The 17,405-nt window shown below is 43.1% G+C and overlaps 1 protein-coding gene across 5 annotated transcripts in view; it reads right to left on the minus strand.

The window, feature by feature from the left end:
• The window catches only part of LOC307207618 (vascular endothelial growth factor receptor kdr-like), a 196,994-nt gene that overhangs the window by 82,634 nt on the left and 96,955 nt on the right, over positions 1-17,405 (minus strand). For all 5 annotated transcript variants that reach the window (XM_079961607.1, XM_079961610.1, XM_079961611.1 and 2 more), the window contains exons 10-11: positions 13,526-13,676; positions 5,046-5,166 (exon numbers count right to left, since the gene is read on the minus strand). In XM_079961607.1, coding sequence (XP_079817733.1) covers positions 5,046-5,166; positions 13,526-13,676 — 272 coding nt within the window. The remainder of the gene's footprint in view (positions 1-5,045; positions 5,167-13,525; positions 13,677-17,405) is intronic.

A 17,405-nucleotide genomic window follows, 5' to 3' on the forward strand; every position in this document is an offset into this window, starting at 1 on the left:
GCTTGGGATAACATTATTTTTAGAAAATAGTATAGTTCTCAATAAAAGGGACGCGGGTGGCGCTGTGGGTAAAACCTCAGCGCCTAGGGCTTGCCAATCGCATGGTCGGCGGTTCGAATCCCCATGGCGGGGTGAGCTCCCGTCCTTTGGTCCCAGCTCCTGCCCACCTAGCAGTTCGAAAGCACCCCTAAGTGCAAGTAGATAAATAGGTACCGCGTTATAGCGGGAAGGTAAACGGCGTTTCCGTGTGCTGCGCTGGTGCCGGCTCGCCAGAGCAGCTTTGTCACGCTGGCCACGTGACCCGGAAGTGTCTCCGGACAGCGCTGGCCCCCGGCCTCTTAAGTGAGATGGGTGCACAACCCTAGAGTCGGACACGACTGGCCCATACGGGCAGGGGTCCCTTTACCTTTACCTTTATAGCTCTCAATGCAAATTTACATCGACAATAGATCACTGCTCTACAGTGCTCTTGAGTGTCTCATGTTTATAACGCATCTTTCATGTTTTCACTGACCAGTGTAGATTAGTCCCCAATGTGTTTCAGTGGAGCCAGCTGCCTCAGGGCTTATCCACACTTTCCTTTTGCCAGATGCTTTCCAGGCAGAGGCCTGTGGTGTAATGCCCCATGCATAAGCATGGTGTTGCTGGTTTTTTGCCCTGAGCTTTCCCCGCGAAAACCTAGCAAACATCAATTCGGGTTTTCTGCAGATTGACAGTGACGCCAACTTAGCTTTCAAGAGCAGGTTTTCATGGGGAAAGTTCTAGAACCAAAAAAGGGAGGTGGGAAGTTTGGATACTTAAAGCTTAAAATCGCAGACCATGCTTAGAAAGAGTGGAGGAAAGGCAAGCATGGAGAAGCCCTCAGTAATCAAATTGTCAAATATGGAAGTATCTGTGGGTTATACATTCACATAAGAACAACCCTCTGCTTTGAGACTGGATTGATTCAAGTATAGTGGTACCTCGGGTTACATACACTTCAGGTTACAGACTCCGCTAACCCAGAAATAGTGCTTCAGGTTAAGAACTTTGCTTCAGGGTGAGAACAGAAATCGTGCTCTGGCAGTACAGCAGCAGCAGGAGGCCCCATTAGCTAAAGTGGTGCTTCAGGTTAAGAACAGTTTCAGGTTAAGTACGGACCTCGGGAACGAATTAAGTACTTAACCTGAGGTACCACTGTACCATGTAGGAACCTCCTCTTTGCAGAATCAAGTACTCTGCTTCTAAAATTCTAGAATGCACACCCTTGAGCCTCTAAGAAAAACACAATACATGACATGGTTATTTGCCCCAAAGGAAGGCTACGCCATCCATCATGTGTGAATAAGAAATAGCTTTGTCTCCAGGACTATTTGCAAGATTATTCTGCAAAGGCTAAAGTGATGAAGGGGCACGCTCTTAAATTGATCTTCCAATTAAGCCTTAAGAGACAGGAAACTGCAGTCAGCAAAAATAGACAGTGCTTGTGTGACTCCACACTTTTCAGTTCCATAGTCTCATCCCCACCCCCACCTCTATTTTCTCCCTTGCAGCGAGACAATGCGGGTGAGTACGTGTGGGGAAAGTGGGTGGGAAACAGTTCAAGCTGTTGGATACTGTCACAGTGCTGTGATAGAGATGGTTATGGGAAGACAGAATTGGCAGGTTTACACTAGCGTCGTTCAGCAACTCCCTAAATCTGCCAAGTGCATGGCAACAAGCTAACGTTACTGCAAGAAAAGAAATCACTATTAAGCCACGGAAGACAATTCACCTCAAGTCTTAAGGATGATGGCATGTCCTCTGAAGATTATAAAGGGGGCCTGAAGCATACTAGAAACTTTCAGGAATGGAATAAGTTTTACTGCCACCACCACCATCATTGGAATATGACGTTCTGCTTCATTTACACTTGTATTATATATGCCACCTGCAATACATTTCTGGGTCAAGTTTATAATGCTGTTTTCAAAGCCCCTAGCTGGTTTCAGTGCAAGCTATCTAACTGCCCCAGTACCATCTTGTCCACACACCAAGAGAGAGAGAGAGAGAGAGAGAGAGAGAGAGAGAGAGAGAAGATAAAACAATGTTTTAAACTGTAACTGTTTTTAGAGTATTTTAACTGTTTTATAACGCTGTATTTTAAAAAATGTATTTGATGTGTTTGCCTCCCTGGGCTCCTTTGGGGAAAAAATGGCAGGATATTAAATAAATATGTAATAATAATAATAATAATTTGTGATGTGGGCAGTCCACATGAATGCCTCAATGTATAGCAGGCTACATTATGCATATAAATTTTGGGTGTTGTGGGGAGAATCATGCTATTTGGGTCCCTGCATCCACAGGCAACCCCATGGAGGGTGAGTGTCTCATTCTTTATTATACTGTCTTGACCCTTTGTGGGTGCATTTATTTATCAGACCAAAGCCAACATCTGGCGACTTAGTTATCTAAACTTCAGAATAATTGCATTCTCATCCAACCCTTCTGGCTCTTCAAATGTCTGCTCATCAGTCAGAGAAGATTTCCTTTGCCTTTCATGGTGACCGCACATAATGGAGACTGAGGGTTGGGTTGTACTACAGACAGAACTTAAGAGATGTCTGCTGCTTCCAAGCAAGGTGTCAGGCATGCATATAACTCACTCCTGACCCAGGAAGGGAGCAAAGACAAACAACAACAACAGTGCAGGACTCTTTCGAGGCCCCTGAAATTGTGAAGTCTTTTAATAAGGTCTAAACTTAATGTAGCTTGTCAGCTGTTTTATGTGATAGTTAGTCACACTGTGAAGTGTTATTAAAACACACAATTTTAATAAACAAATAGGAGTTATGAACCTGGCGGGGAATGCTGTGCCTTGCCTATTTTATCACCACAACCACCACCACCAGAGCAGGGTAAGCATCTCCAAGCAGTGTGTTTTGGTTTGGTTTTTTAATAACCATTTTTGTCTGTTTCTGAAATTTCTGCATCCTTACAGGCCTCTTAATCTCCAAAATGGAAGTAGGCAGCAAGTGATTCACTGGAGGCTGAGGAAATTTGTCTCTCCAGTGATGTCTGTGACACGAGGCTCTTGATACAATACAAGAGAGTCAAGGCACATAGGAAAGATTATCAGATCTGAGCTCATGCCAGCATCACAGCACAGTCAATTAAAGGCAGGCCACCAGAGTCTCTGGCATTTTTGTTTTATCTGGCTTGCAAAGCACCAATAAAATTACTTGCTAGTATATGGTGGGAAATGAATTGGTCTGTTTCCTTAATGTTCTATTTCTGGAGGTAATTGGCACTGATAAAAAGAGGGTGAGGGAAAGGCTGGAGGCAATAGGGTTTTCATCAGTGTGTTGTTTATAAAATTATATTCATTATCTGAAAGTTTTGCTTAATGCAGACACCCTTGGACTTCATTAAAGTGTTTGCGCAGGGGAGTTTTTTCTAATGGGCCTTCACAGGGAAAATGCTTGAAATCCAAGCCTCAGATAGTTTAGCTTTATGAATCTTAGGCACAGTTACCACAAAGGTTAGGAACAAAAGGAAAACCAATACTGTACAATTCGCACATGTGCACACACATACAGTTTTTATCGTGGTCTAGGGAAGGGGTGGGGAACATTTATCATCCCTAGGGCCACATTTCTTTCTGGAGTATCTTTCAGAGGCAGTATAGGTAAGGCCAAAGGCAATGTTTGCAACAATTGATGTCACTCTTATCTTTGTACAGTAGGCCTCATCCTAGTCATATGTTTCTATCTACCTGCACACACAGAGAGACACCTTTCCATCCCCCATCAGTGGATGCAAGGAACTGAAAGTTTAGTGCCAGACCCACACTCTTTTATGAGACTGGTAGGACTGGGGTATGGGGAAGAACTCCTTCTTAAACCCTCTAGAGACCCACTGCCATTCACCACAGATCTGCCTTTCACAACCTCTTGTCTTCCAGATGTTGCAGATGTTGTTGGACTGCAGCTCTCATCATTCCTGACCACTGGCCATGCTGGCTGCAGAGACTGATGGGAATTCAAAAACCATCTGGAGTACACTAGGTTGAGGAAGGCTGGTGTAGACAATACTGAGCTGGATTTTTTTAAATCTTATTTTTATTGATTTTCAAGATAAGAATACAAATGTAAAGAAAAGAAAAACACCCCCTAATACTGAGCAAGCTGGATTAATGGTATGACAGGTAGATATAAGGCAGGCAGGCAGGCAGCAACATAGCTATAGAAAGGGCTTTTCCCCCAGCTGGAATTCAGTTCCAGCACTCTCAGATGGGCACCACTGCCATTCTAAAAGAATGAGGGAGGTGTTTATGGTGAGCTCCACCACCATTTATTTCCTAGAAGAAAACACCGATTATAGATATAAATGCACATAGATAGATGGATGAAGACTACAGAAAACCAGCCTGCATTGTGCTAACCACACTTTCCCCCGAAAAAGGGCATTTCTCCAAAACGGGAGAAAGTGAGGTAGGAATTCCATGCATTTCTGCTTTGTTTGGGGTCGGAACCATGGAGTGAATAGCAAGTGTGGCTGGAATGGTGGAGAGCAAAAAAGAAAGACAGCTGAGCATTTGGATGAGATAAGGGATCTCATTAGCTGGGTGCCCTTTGCAAGAGTTCTCATGGCTGGAAGCGCTTCTTGCACTTTCTCAGGCTCAAGACCAAAAAGCTTTCTGAGTGAGTCGTGCAATTTCTGAGAGCTTTAAAAATAAAATGAAAACCAGGGAAGGGGGACAAGTGACATCATCACCACAGTCGATAAACAGAGAAGATTTGAACATGATCCCAGGGTGGAAGAATTCCAAGCACGTCAAAAATTCAGTGCTAAAAGGAAATCAGTGCTTGAGATGTTTGAGAAAGGAGGCTATGTTTTATTTTATTATTACTAACACAACTGGATGTAGTTGCGGTTGTTATGGGGAGTGAACACAGGGAAATTGTAACCGATCCTATGTTGGTTTTTATATTCAAAAATTAATTTTAAAAAAAACAACACAAAGAGAGAAAGGGGGCTTTTGAGTGAAGCCACTGAAACTGCAGGAAATCAATACTCCGTACCTTTAATTTATTGCCATGTCTTATGTACTTAGGTTCAATGGACTTGATTTTGTTTGCTGGGTAGGTGATTTCACGGCCAATGGTTTCTTCCACCTTGATCCTTTCCCCTCGTTGCTTGCATCTGAAATTTTTTTAAAAAGGAAAAGGAAAAAGAATAAGAATAAGAATAAGCTGAAATGGCAAATCACATAAATCTGTGCACCTGACTTGAGACATGGCCACTTTTCTAGCATGGCATTCAAGAAAATGGACTTAGGGTTTGAAGTAGGAGTGAGGAACCTGTGGTCCTCCAGTTGCTGTTGGACTCCAACTCCCATCAGTCCCAGTCAGCACAGGCAATTCTCAGGGGTGGTGGGAAGTGGAACCTCCTAACATTTGGAGGGCCACAATTTAGGAAAGCCTGGAATAAAGGACATAAGAAGAACCCTGTTGGATCAGGCCAAAAGCTCACTGTTGGAAATAAAACAATAATGCTTGCAATAAACTACCTGAACCAGTGGGGGGAATGATAGACAGAAAGGCACTGGTTCCTTCTCTTTTAGTAACCACCAGCTGGTAAAGTAGACTTCTTCTCCTAGTGAATTAGCTCAAGCCAGTTGCAGTATTAGTTAGCCCATGTGTGATTCCATTTTGGCCACATGTAAAACCCATCCTTAGAATGGCTTTCTTTGCCATGAGTAATAAACATTACATTTTCTTTACACTTTCAAGCAGTCTCACCAGACCATTTCTATTCTGTACACTGCTGCAATATATTTACCAAACTCTAGAAAGTTCTGGGCCCAGTGCCAGCTTACTAAAGCTACAGAAGGTTTCTGAATGAAAGAACAAAGGCTCAGGCCAACGTTAACAGGCATGCCTTGATCCCAAAGTTGCAATCAGGAGATTTCCATGCTTGGCTGTACATAATCTAGTTGCATTTGGATGATGAAGGACTTCTGGAAATGGTGAAGACTGAAAAAATCAGTGTAAGGTGCTGGTACCATCGCTGGATGGGAAACACATAGGGCAAAGACTCTTTTAATCCAATGTTTGGCTAATTTCCAGCAAATACACATGGAAAATGAAAGTATTGAAAAGGGAGTGTTTCTAGCCTTAAAAAATCTATATGGGAAATCAGGAATTAAAGGTCAGAGTTACAAATAATTGTTTTCTGCTTGATGAAGGGAAGGAGATTGTTCTATGAAACAAATGGAATTATTGCTAAATTTGATGGTCAAATTAAGCGTTGCTGGAGGAAATCTAGACCACCACCCTGTTATTACAGTGACAACCATATGCTTACGAGAAGCCCACAAGCAGGAATTGAGTGCAACAATACTCTTCCCACTTGCAGTTTCCAGCAGCTGCTATACAGAGGCACAACTGCTTCCAATGGTGGAGGAAGAACATAGGCACCCTAGTTAGTAGCTTATGTATTTTTTACATACTACTTGCACCTTTGCCAGAACAGGGTACCAAACAGGTTTGACATCATTGGGCATCTGCCAAGGACCACATCCCAGGAAGGGGCCTTTCCAGAGTCCTCTTGGACTGGCTCACCCCCCCTTGCTATCTCGGCATGATCACCTGCCCTCTCTGAGGACGTGAGCAGTGATAAGAGAAAGGGAAAGAACAAGTAGCTTCCAGTTTGTCTTACACTACTCTGGATGGTTCTATGGACTGGGCCAAGAGGGAGGATCAAACAAGCAGATGTTGTATACTAATTCAGGTCATTGGTCCACCTAGAGCAGTACTTCCTACATAGACTGACATTAGCTCTCCAGGGTTTCAGGCTAGGGTCTATCTTTATCCTACCTGGAGATGTCGGGGATTGAACATTGGGACATTTTGTATGCAAAGCAAATGCTCTAACTGCTGAGCTGTGGCTCTTGAGGTGGCAAGAAAATCAGTATTGATGACAGTGGCAAAGATGAGGTAGGCCCATACAGTTCTTGGGACTAGGCCATTGAAAATAAACAAATGAAACACAAATTCAGTTATTATTAGAAATATAAATATAGAATACCTATTCACCAGCACTAAAAACTGCCCTTGAACAAAAACAGTGGGGCAGCTACTTATTTTAACAATATCAGGTAAATAAGGTGATTTTTTTATTATTATTATTTTGCTACACTACAAACGCCTTTCCATTTAAGGAAATAATGCCACAACTTAATAATGGAGCACCTGTTTTGCAAACAGAAGGTGCCAGGTTCAATTCCTGGCATCTCCCTGAAGGGTGGGATGTCCCCTGACAGCCGCTACCAATCAGTGCAGACAATACTGAACTAGATGGGCCAAGGGGCTGTCTTAGTATAAAGCAGCTTCCTCGGCCCCTGTAATTTCCTGGTGGCTTTTGCAGTTTCCTTCAGACACAATATCACTCAATGAGTGCAAAGGAGACAGAACTCTCTGTACGCAGATTGAACAATGTCAGAAAATCAGGACATTAGAAAATAAAAATGGGAGCAGTGGGGAGTGGGGGTTAGGGGAAATGAAATAGCAACAGGAAATGAGGGAAGGGGTGTTTTTCTCACAAGAGGCTTCCCCTCCAGCTTCTGTAAGGAAAGATAAGGCTACTTTGGAGGTCAAGTGGAGATACAAACACACTTTGCCATTGTGTTTAAAGTGATAGAACCACAAGCTGGGCATTTTCATTATTTGGCTTAGTTTACACTCCTGAGGTCAGCAGAAACACTCAAGATTATATTACTCTGCAATCCTGTTTGTCCATTGAACAGGGTGGGCCTTACATGTAAGTAAGCCTAAAGAGGACTGGACTGTAAAGATGCTTAAATCCCTACTTGTAAGGCAATTTGCATGCAAAATGTGGCGATGTGGCATTTTAGCTAATGCATTGCCATGAAAAGAATGCCTGACTTGTTCTGGATTATCTAGACAGACTTCAATCTGGTTTCAGGTCCAGTTTTAGCACAGAAACAACCTTGGTCAGCCTAACTGATAACAACAGACGAGATGATGTGCAGATGTTGCACTAGTGCCTTGAAGCCATAAGGCTGAAAGGGAGTCAATAATCTAAGGTTAAATGCTGGTAACGACTGGAGGTGCTTTGGGTGGGTGTTTCCAATGTTGGGTAATTATGTGGATGATCTGTTCTGGGAGGGGTTGCACTGAGGGAATGGGTTTGTAGTCTGTGGGTACTCCTGCAGTGGTAGTCAATGAAGCTTAACTTAGAGAAGACCTAATGAAATTAATGAGCATGAATAAATTGCAACCATTAATTTCAATAGGTGTATTTGTATTGGATTCCAACCTGTCACGGGGTCCCAAGTGGCATGTGGCAAGGAGTGCTTATGCCAAGCAAAACCAGCATTCACACCACAAGTTTAAAGCACTAAGATTCCACTATAATTCTCATGCCTTCTCACAAATAATTCTGGGAGCTGAGTTTGTTAAAGGTGCTGAGAGTTGTTAGGAGACCCTGATTCCTGTCCCAGAGCAACAAGTCCCAGAGTGGTTTAACAATCAATCCCCCCCTTCACAGAAAACTCTGTGAATTATAGCTCTGCGAGGGAAATAGGGGATCTCCTAGCTACTCTCAGCACCCTTAACAAACTGCAGCTCCCAGAATTATCTGGAGGAAGCCAGACAAAGTGGTATTATAGAGCTTTAAAGGTATGGTGTGAATGTGACCTTAGGCTGAGTTGCCAGTTATGGCAAAAACAGGCAATGCCTCTGGTATGCAGGGTCAGTTGAAACAAGAGGTAGAGTTCTATATTGGCAAAATTCTTCATCTGTAATTTTTGACATTTTCAATGCATACCACAATTCACATTAAAAATGCCTACTTTAAGGCAAAAAGCACACAAAGATTCATATTTTAGGAAAACATACACTAGTTGTTTTTAAATGCAGATTGATTCCCAAATTCGATGGGATGTGTATGAACACATGCAAAACTGATCAGAAATAGACTGATAGCATCAGTCTATCATGGGAAAAGGGGACGCGGGTGGCGCTGTGGGTAAAAGCCTCAGCGCCTAGGGCTTGCCGATCGAAAGGTCGGCGGTTCGAATCCCCGCGGCGGGGTGCGCTCCCGCTGCTCAGTCCCAGCGCCTGCCAACCTAGCAGTTCGAAAGCACCCCCGGGTGCAAGTAGATAAATAGGGACCGCTTACCAGCGGGAAGGTAAACGGCGTTTCCGTGTGCGGCTCTGGCTCTGGCCAGAGCAGCGATGTCACGCTGGCCACGTGACCCGGAAGTGTCTCCGGACAGCGCTGGCCCCTGGCCTCTTAAGTGAGATGGGCGCACAACCCCAGAGTCTGTCAAGACTGGCCCGTACGGGCAGGGGTACCTTTACCTTTACCTTTATCATGGGAAAAACCGGAATTTTGTCACACTTCCTTACACTCCACCCCACTCTCCATATTTCTGTTTTCTTTTTCTTATTTATCCCTACCCAAACCAGGGGGCATCTTATTAACATAGACTGAAATAATGCAAGGAAATCAGATCCTGTCATGGGTTGCAATAAATCTGTTTTATTACTTATGCGCACGCACGCACACACACCAGGAGGTTCTCCTGGCTGCTCCTCCAGCGAACTATCACCAGTCATGACCTTGGACAAATTAAGCTGCAATCTCAACTTCAAATATTTTTTCCATGGGTGTTCTTCAAATGACAGTAAGCCTCCCCATCCCAACAAAAACATCAGAAAAGAGACAAGAGGGGGCCCATTTGGCTCTTTATATTCCCCCATCTGTCCTTTATTTTTAAGGGTGGAAAACCTGACTCCAGCCTCCTTGCTGCACAGAAGGGTGAAAGTGCAGGAGGAGATGTTGGGTTTGGCTCCCAGACATCCCTCCTGGTGCTCACCAAGGGAAGTGCTCCCCATTCGGGCCTGAACCAAGGCATCTCTCCATGGGTTGCTCTGCTAACATTTCAACAGGAACAAAGGAAACTTGTCTGTTTGTTTAGAGAAACTGCTCCGAGCAGCACCTCATGCCTAACTCACTTAATTCCTGTTTGGTAGATCTGGGATTCTTTGTCCCTCCTCTAACCCCACACAGAGAAATAAGGCAGTTAGGGGGTTCCTGTATCTTATGCCTGCTGGGCAATATGTTTTGAACAGTGAGTGAAGTCAAGGATAAGAAGCTGCCCTTCACATCCATGCAGAAGAGGCATGGGGATCCGGCACACCAGGCCTGCACAGCTGCAACCCACCAAGCCCAGCCCAGCTCACAATTCTGAGCTGTGTATGGTACGCTCCAGGGACTTGGGCTGCATTCACATGGCAGTTTATTTCATTTCCTTGACCTTTCCCTGCATCAATTATGATTTTTCTTTGTACATGGGGGAATGCGGCTCTCAGGCTGAAAGGATTCCCCCTCCTAGACTAGCATCCTGTTCTCACAGCGGCCAATCAGATGCCTCTGGGAAGCCTCAACGCAGGGCTTGAGTGCATCAGCACCCTACCCTCCTGCAGTTCCCAGTGACTGGTTTTGAAAAGCATTTCAGCCTCCATCAGCAGAAGTAGAACATTGTCACTGTGACCAGTAGCAACTCATGAATTTATCCTCTTTTAAAGCCATCTGAGTTGGTGGGCATTGAGAGTGAGGAAGAATGGGGGCTAACCAAGGGGTTAAGTGCTGAACAGTGTTCTCTATAGCTAGCTGAAGCAGAATTAAGACCAGTGGCAGACTTTGGGCTCTCACATTTCAGCGCTGCCCTTTAAAACACAAAAATTCAGTGCCCCCATCTCTCCTGCTTCATTTTATAGCATTGTTTTGGTGCCCCCTACAGTGTGGCGTCAATGTGACTGCACCGGTTGCACCACCCAAAAACCACCTCTGATTAAGACTCATAGGAAGAAACATTGTTTCTTTTTAAGACAATTGTATTGTCCCAGTTCTGTCACTAACAGACATGTAGAACACTGTGATCATATCAGTGTTCAAAACTGTGGGAGATATGCAGTCAAATCTAACAATGCATTTTCTTGCTAGTTGGCATGTGAAAGGATTAAGACCATAGAGCTCTACTGCCAATAGGCAGACACAGACAATAGAAACGCAACTGGTAGAGAAGACTCAGTGTGATGTCAGTTCCTCTTCGCTCCTGGGAGGGAAGAAGCAAAAGAAATACCATATTTACTCGAATCTAATGCTCACCATTTTTGGCCAAATTATGTTGCGAAAACTAAGGTGTGCATGAGATTCGCTGGCACATTTACATTCACCAGCAAATACTTTTTTTGGTTTCAAGGTTCCGGAAATTGAGGTGCGTATTAGATTTGATGGTGCATTAGACTCAAGCAAATACGGTATTTCCGGTGCCTTCTCTCTCTCTCATTCTCTTCAACCAGCCATGAAGAAGGATGTGCCTCTAAACATTCCAGCATCAGGCACCTGCTAGAAGCAGAAGCTGTTTTTGCTGTAAACACAAGTATTTAACCTGCATTTACTTTTAATGATGTTGCTGCTAAGGACAAATGCTTGACTGTGAGTAAAATATATGTTTTAAACTTACTTTTCAGTCTGTGGCCTGTTTCCTTGATAAACCTAATTTCTTTGCTTTCACTTAACCTGCTTAAGAGGGAATTTAAACTCTGCTCAGCCCCACATTTTTAAACTCAAGCAGTAAGCTGATTCTTTTATCTGTCTGTTAACCTACACATGTGGCTCTGTAGGGGGATAAAATATAGTTAATTATATCTCCTCACCTGCCTAATAAAACCCATCAAAATATCATTGGACTTCTGTTGTTTTGCCCATTTGTTCTTTTCCCCTTAACATCTCATCTTGGACTGGCAGAATCTACAAAACCAGCCTGGTTTCTGTTCTGGCCTGAAGACCCTACAACAGACATTCTGCAGGGGCCTATTTATTTGCTTCTGAACAGCTGTTGCAGTTGGAATCTCTGAAAACTTCAAAACTTCACAGTGTGATTTTTGTAGCTGTTTATTTGGAGGGGGGGTCTTATCTCTTTGGACTTAATTTGGCAATTGGGGAGCTACAAAACTGAGATCAACTTCATAGTTTTATGTTCACTGATCTTCAGTTCTGTCAGAGGGGAAGCGTTTAAAAAAACCCCTGAGTTTCAAGGATTGGAGCTTAAAGAGCTCAATGAAGATTCCTGGGGAAGGAGGTGAAGCCTTTCCTTACTGGGTGACTTATCTTCAGCCCAGGGTTCTTAATCTTGGGTGCAGTCAGCTCAATCCCTCCTTCCAAGTGGAAGGAAGTAAAGGATCCTGGAACTGGAACGGCATGCTGGGAAAAGGGGTCATTTAAATTTTGGAATAGAGGTGGGGATGGATGGAAATAGATCCTGTGCAAAAAACCACCTTGGCTTTTAGCTTCCCAATATGAATGGGCAAATCTGTCAATTCTGGTTTCTTAGATGATGCTCAGAGCTGGGGTTTTCTAATGTCACCAAGCTGCAAAAAATGTGTGTAGGTGGAAACACTACTGACTGTGATTATCAAATGCAGGCAGAGATGGAGGTGCCGCTTCCTTTTCTATCCTATCCTTAACTTCTAGTTGGTAAAAGTTAACTATCTCAAGATGTTGATGACGACGCAAGTAATAATGATAGTATTTCAGACAAATCCATGAAAGAGAGTGTCTACTAGCCATGATAATAAATGGAACTTCCATGCCCAGAAGCAATATACCACATTTCAGATGCTGCATGCAAACCATAGGGAAATATTGCTAGAGGTGATGGGGATTTTTGTTATGTGAACTGACTTGACTTGTATTCCAGGGACTAATGCACAGATCACAACACAGCTCTCCATTGTATTGCAAACTATTTAGAATGTTGCAACACGGTCCTGGGCTTAAAAATGGATGCCAAAAAGATGCATACTTCGGAAGGAAATGCATACAAAACTGCCTATTTTAGGAGGCAGCAGGTCTCTGAATACCAGAGTTGATGTTGCTAGCAGGCATCTAGTTGGCTGTGAGAATAGAACGCTGGGCCAGATGGCCTTTGGCCTGATTCAGCAGGGCACCTCTGATGTTCTTATGGAAATGTGTTAAAGTTAACTGTGTATTTTAATCTGTTTTCCAGAAAACAGATTAAAACAAACCTATGGACCACCACATGTGAAACTGACTAGGAAAGAAAACAGAAAGATCTGTCCACCTGTAAGGGTGCTTGTGCAGTGGTGTAGGGTCCTGTTGGCTTGACGGTCATATCTGGCTGATTGGTGGGGGAAGCCAGATGCCAGACTAGATGGATGCCTGAGCAGGGCATTTCTAGTGTTCTTATGTTTTTGACCCACATAGTCTTTACCAATTTTCTTCCACAGCTTAAGAGTTGAAGAAACACCTTCATAAATTAATGTCCTGCAACCTCTAGTTGCATTAGAGAAAGCATTAGCTCTCTTTCCAGGACTTTAGTGAATAATGTTTCATATATCACAGTCTTCTGGCATCTTCAGTGCAGAGCCCTATGTTAACAGTCAGGGAAATGACTTGTGGGCAAATGGTTATTGATTCAGATCAGCACATTACAGTGATAACTTACAGGTTGTCTTCATGACTACATGGCTCCCATTCCCAATGTATGGTGGGCAGAGGATTCCCACTTGATGTGCACTGGAGGCTCTGCTCTCCTCCTTTTGTGACCAGCTCCATTTTAGAAAAATCTGTCTCCTTTTCATAAATCCTGGGTCTCTCTGCAAGGAAAAAGCAAATTTGTCAAAGGACCATTTTCTCCAGAAAGCTGCAGTTAAGCAGAAGAAAAATATTGGTGGAAAGAACTTTACGAATCATGCATTCTGCCATAGAGAGCGTCCAGGAACTAAAAACTGGTCCGAGAAGCCCATGATACATCTCACTGGCCAGGCCCCAGGCACTCTGAATGTTTTTGTCTTGCTGAAATTTGTCTTTGATTTATGACAGTCCACCTATGCCCCCCCCCATCAGGATCTTGTACACCAGAGGTTCTAGGACACTTGATTAACTAAAATTATATCCCACTCCTCTGCCCAATATCTAGTTAGCAGGAGCAGATCACAATACTGTGCTGGCACCCACAAATTTATTTAAAAGTTGAGTCTCAGGAAAGAAATGTTTTATGCTCCCCTCAAGTAGTTTAGTTGAGGAAATGCAGTGATTGATCACATTTTCCCAAGCTCTGTTATCTTGGTATAAACATGGAATCAGGTAGATGGTGAAAATAAGGAAGCTGTCAGGGTGTTGGGGAAAAGGCCATTGCTCAGGGGTAGAACATCTGCTTTGCATGCAGAAGGACCCAGGTTCAATCCCTGGCATCTCCAGGTAGGGCTGAGATTGTTTCCCATCTGAAACTCTGGAGACCTAGAAAGCTGCTCCCCCTCAGTGTTAACTATACTGAATTAGGTAAAGCAATGGTATGAGGCAGCTTCCTGTCTTTCTCCCATCCAGGTACTAACCAGGCCTGACTCTTCTTAGCTTCAGAGAGCAGATGAGATTGGTTGTGTTCAGGGTAGTACAGTCGTAGACATCTTCCTGTCTTTCTGTGTGTACTTTTTAAAAGGAGACCTGCATCGTTCCACACAAATGCAGAATTGTATGCAATGTCACTCCCCTCCATTGTCTCCACTGAATACCCACCAAAATATACATACCGCAGGAATAGTCTCAGACATCATAAACTACCTATGAACAAAGCACAGCATGTTCCTATGAGCGCTCATCACAAGAAACACCAGGAGACTTAGTCTCCTCTAATTTTAGTTTCCTCAGAATGAACTCAAAATAAAGAATATTACTTCTTTTTTCTTCCTCCTTCTACTTAAAAAACAAAGAAATAAAAACAAAAGAGGCTGAAGGCTCTCTGACCCCAGAAAAAAGAAATGGTTCTGAGTTCGAGGTGAAAAAAAGTCACCTCTCATTGTGCATGGATGTTTTCCCCCTATTCCAAGGCTGATTCATAACAGGAAATCGAACAGATGTATCCCTTTTATACCCACAGTTAGAGCTGTCCAATTGGGGGCAGCTGCTGTACTTTCAGCCCTTTCGACAACCTGCGGAACGGTCCACAAATGAAACTTTTTCGTTTTCTTTTCTTTGCTCCACAGTTTTTTCTCTCTCTCTCTTGTCAAGCAGGCCCCTAAATATGTAAATACAAGCTGTTGCCTTCCACATTCATTTCCCACCCCTGCCTGACAATTTCCTCCAACTTTGAGCTCTGCTCTCGTATTACAGAGATAATCAGTTTGATCCTGTGGTTTCAGCCCTGCCTAGGTGCCCTCGTTTCTAAGGCCTAGAATGGGGAACCTCTTTGCTTTGGTAGCCACCTGCAAACCTCCAAGGCCTTTCTATATGGTATGGTATGGCTCATTTATATGCCACTTTTAAGCCCAAGCCCCCCAAAGCTGTGAACAACATAGTGTGCATCTCCAGTTAGAACTGGGGTGCAGAACCTCCAGCCTGTGGGGTGAATGCAGTGCCTATCTGCCCATGAGGCAAGGTGAGGCTGTTGCCTCAGGGCAGAAGGCTCTGGGACTGCAGTTCCCTATCCTTGCCTCAATATCCTGAGATTGTCTGGGACTTGATTGCTTAGGACTTTCTAGAATGAAAAGAAAGCATTTGTTTGTATTTCAGAATTAAAAAGAAATATATTAAAATAATTCATTTATATTTCAGGGGGTAACCTTTTAAACTTGTGATTAGGGATTTGGCAAAATCAAAGCAAATGAACATGATATTCCTGTTTTCTCTCTCTCTGAAGGAATCAATAGAACAACAATTCAAATATCTGTTTTTAGTAAGTATTGCTCCCCCCCCAGTTTAGGGTTAATTAATATAATGAATAGCATGATTCAGAAACCCCTTTATAACTCCAGAATAATTTTTATATGCATTTTGTTATTAAATATTACTCCAACTCTGATAGTGAAGCAAAATGATTCATTGAATAAAATAATAATTTCTGGGGAAACAAATGAGTAATTATTGACTTTAAAATGAAAAATGGGACTATTGAAAACATTTTAATTCTTTATGAAACAGCAACAATGGTGGGTTGTGCATATGCATATAACAATTATGAGGGGCACATTAATTATGAGGCAGAGATAAATAGTATGAGAATGAGTGACTTAAGGAAGTCCTTTGTGGGAGGCATATATAAATCTGTTTTGTTGTATGCTAGAGGGATGTGATTACTGTATAAGGAGTCAATCATAAACTGATAAGAGCAACCGACGAAACATGGCAGCAACATTTTTTAAGCTACTGAATGAAATTAGTGCTTTGATGAAATATGACACACACACCCCATTTCTGAGAAAGATACTTCCATTTTTCTGCCACCTTCTTAGTTCAGTTTTAGAATTTCTTTGGAATTTTGATGGGTGGAACACAGGAACACAGAAAGCTGCCATATACCTGGTCAGACATTGGGTCCATCTAGCTCAGTGTTGTTGAGGCTGAGTTGTCCCTGGTATCTCCAGGTAAGGCTGGGAAGACCCCTGCCTGAAATACACGAGGGCTAGAATGCTACTAGCCCAGAGATGGGTGGAAGGAGAAATACCAACAAAAGAAGAATGGCAGATGACACCACTGGAGTATGCGGAGATGGAGAAACTGACGGGGAAGATCCGAAACCAGGAAGATCAAGTATTTTCTAAAGACTGGAGTAAATTTGTAATTTATTTAAAAGACCGTTGTAAACAGTTAAAATCTTTGGCACAGATGTAATGACACTTGCAATGTGGAATTATTTATGGTAATGATGGTAATATAATAGATGGATAATGGTAAAGGTAAAGGGATCCCTGACCGTTAGGTCCAGTCATGACTGACTCTGGGATTGTGGCGCTCATCTCGCTTTACTGGCTGAGGGAGCCGGCGTACAGCTTCTGGGTCATGTGCCCAGCATGACTAAGCCGCTTCTGGTGAACCAGAGCAGCGCACAGAAACGCTGTTTACCTTCCTGCTGGAGCGATACCTATTTATCTACTTGCACTTTGACGTGCTTTCGAACTGCTAGGTTGGCAGGAGATGGGACAGAACAATGGGAGCTCACCCCATCGCAGGGATTTGAACTGCCAACCTTCTGATTGGCAAGCCCTAGGCTGTTGTTTAACCCAAAGCGCCACCCGCATCCCTGGATAATGGTAAAAGATGCAGCAAATTTAAACTTAAACGTGGAACCCATGGAGGGAGGGAAGGAGGTCCGAAGGTTAGAAAGAACCTTTTTATTTTTAATGTTTGAAATGGTTATGTTTCATATGTATAAAATTATCAAAAACCCAATAATAATTATATACAAATATATATAAAGAAATATGTGAGGGTTGCTGCCAGCTGGTGTTCAGCTAGATAGACCAATAATCTGACTCAATATAAGGCAGCTTCCTCTGTGTATATAAACAAACTGGATTCTTTAGTTTCTCCTTGCAGTGGCTGATGTGTAG

The sequence above is a fragment of the Podarcis cretensis genome, assembly GCF_951804945.1.
Source record: "Podarcis cretensis genome assembly, chromosome: Z".
In the NCBI taxonomy this organism is placed as follows: Eukaryota; Metazoa; Chordata; class Lepidosauria; order Squamata; family Lacertidae; genus Podarcis; species Podarcis cretensis.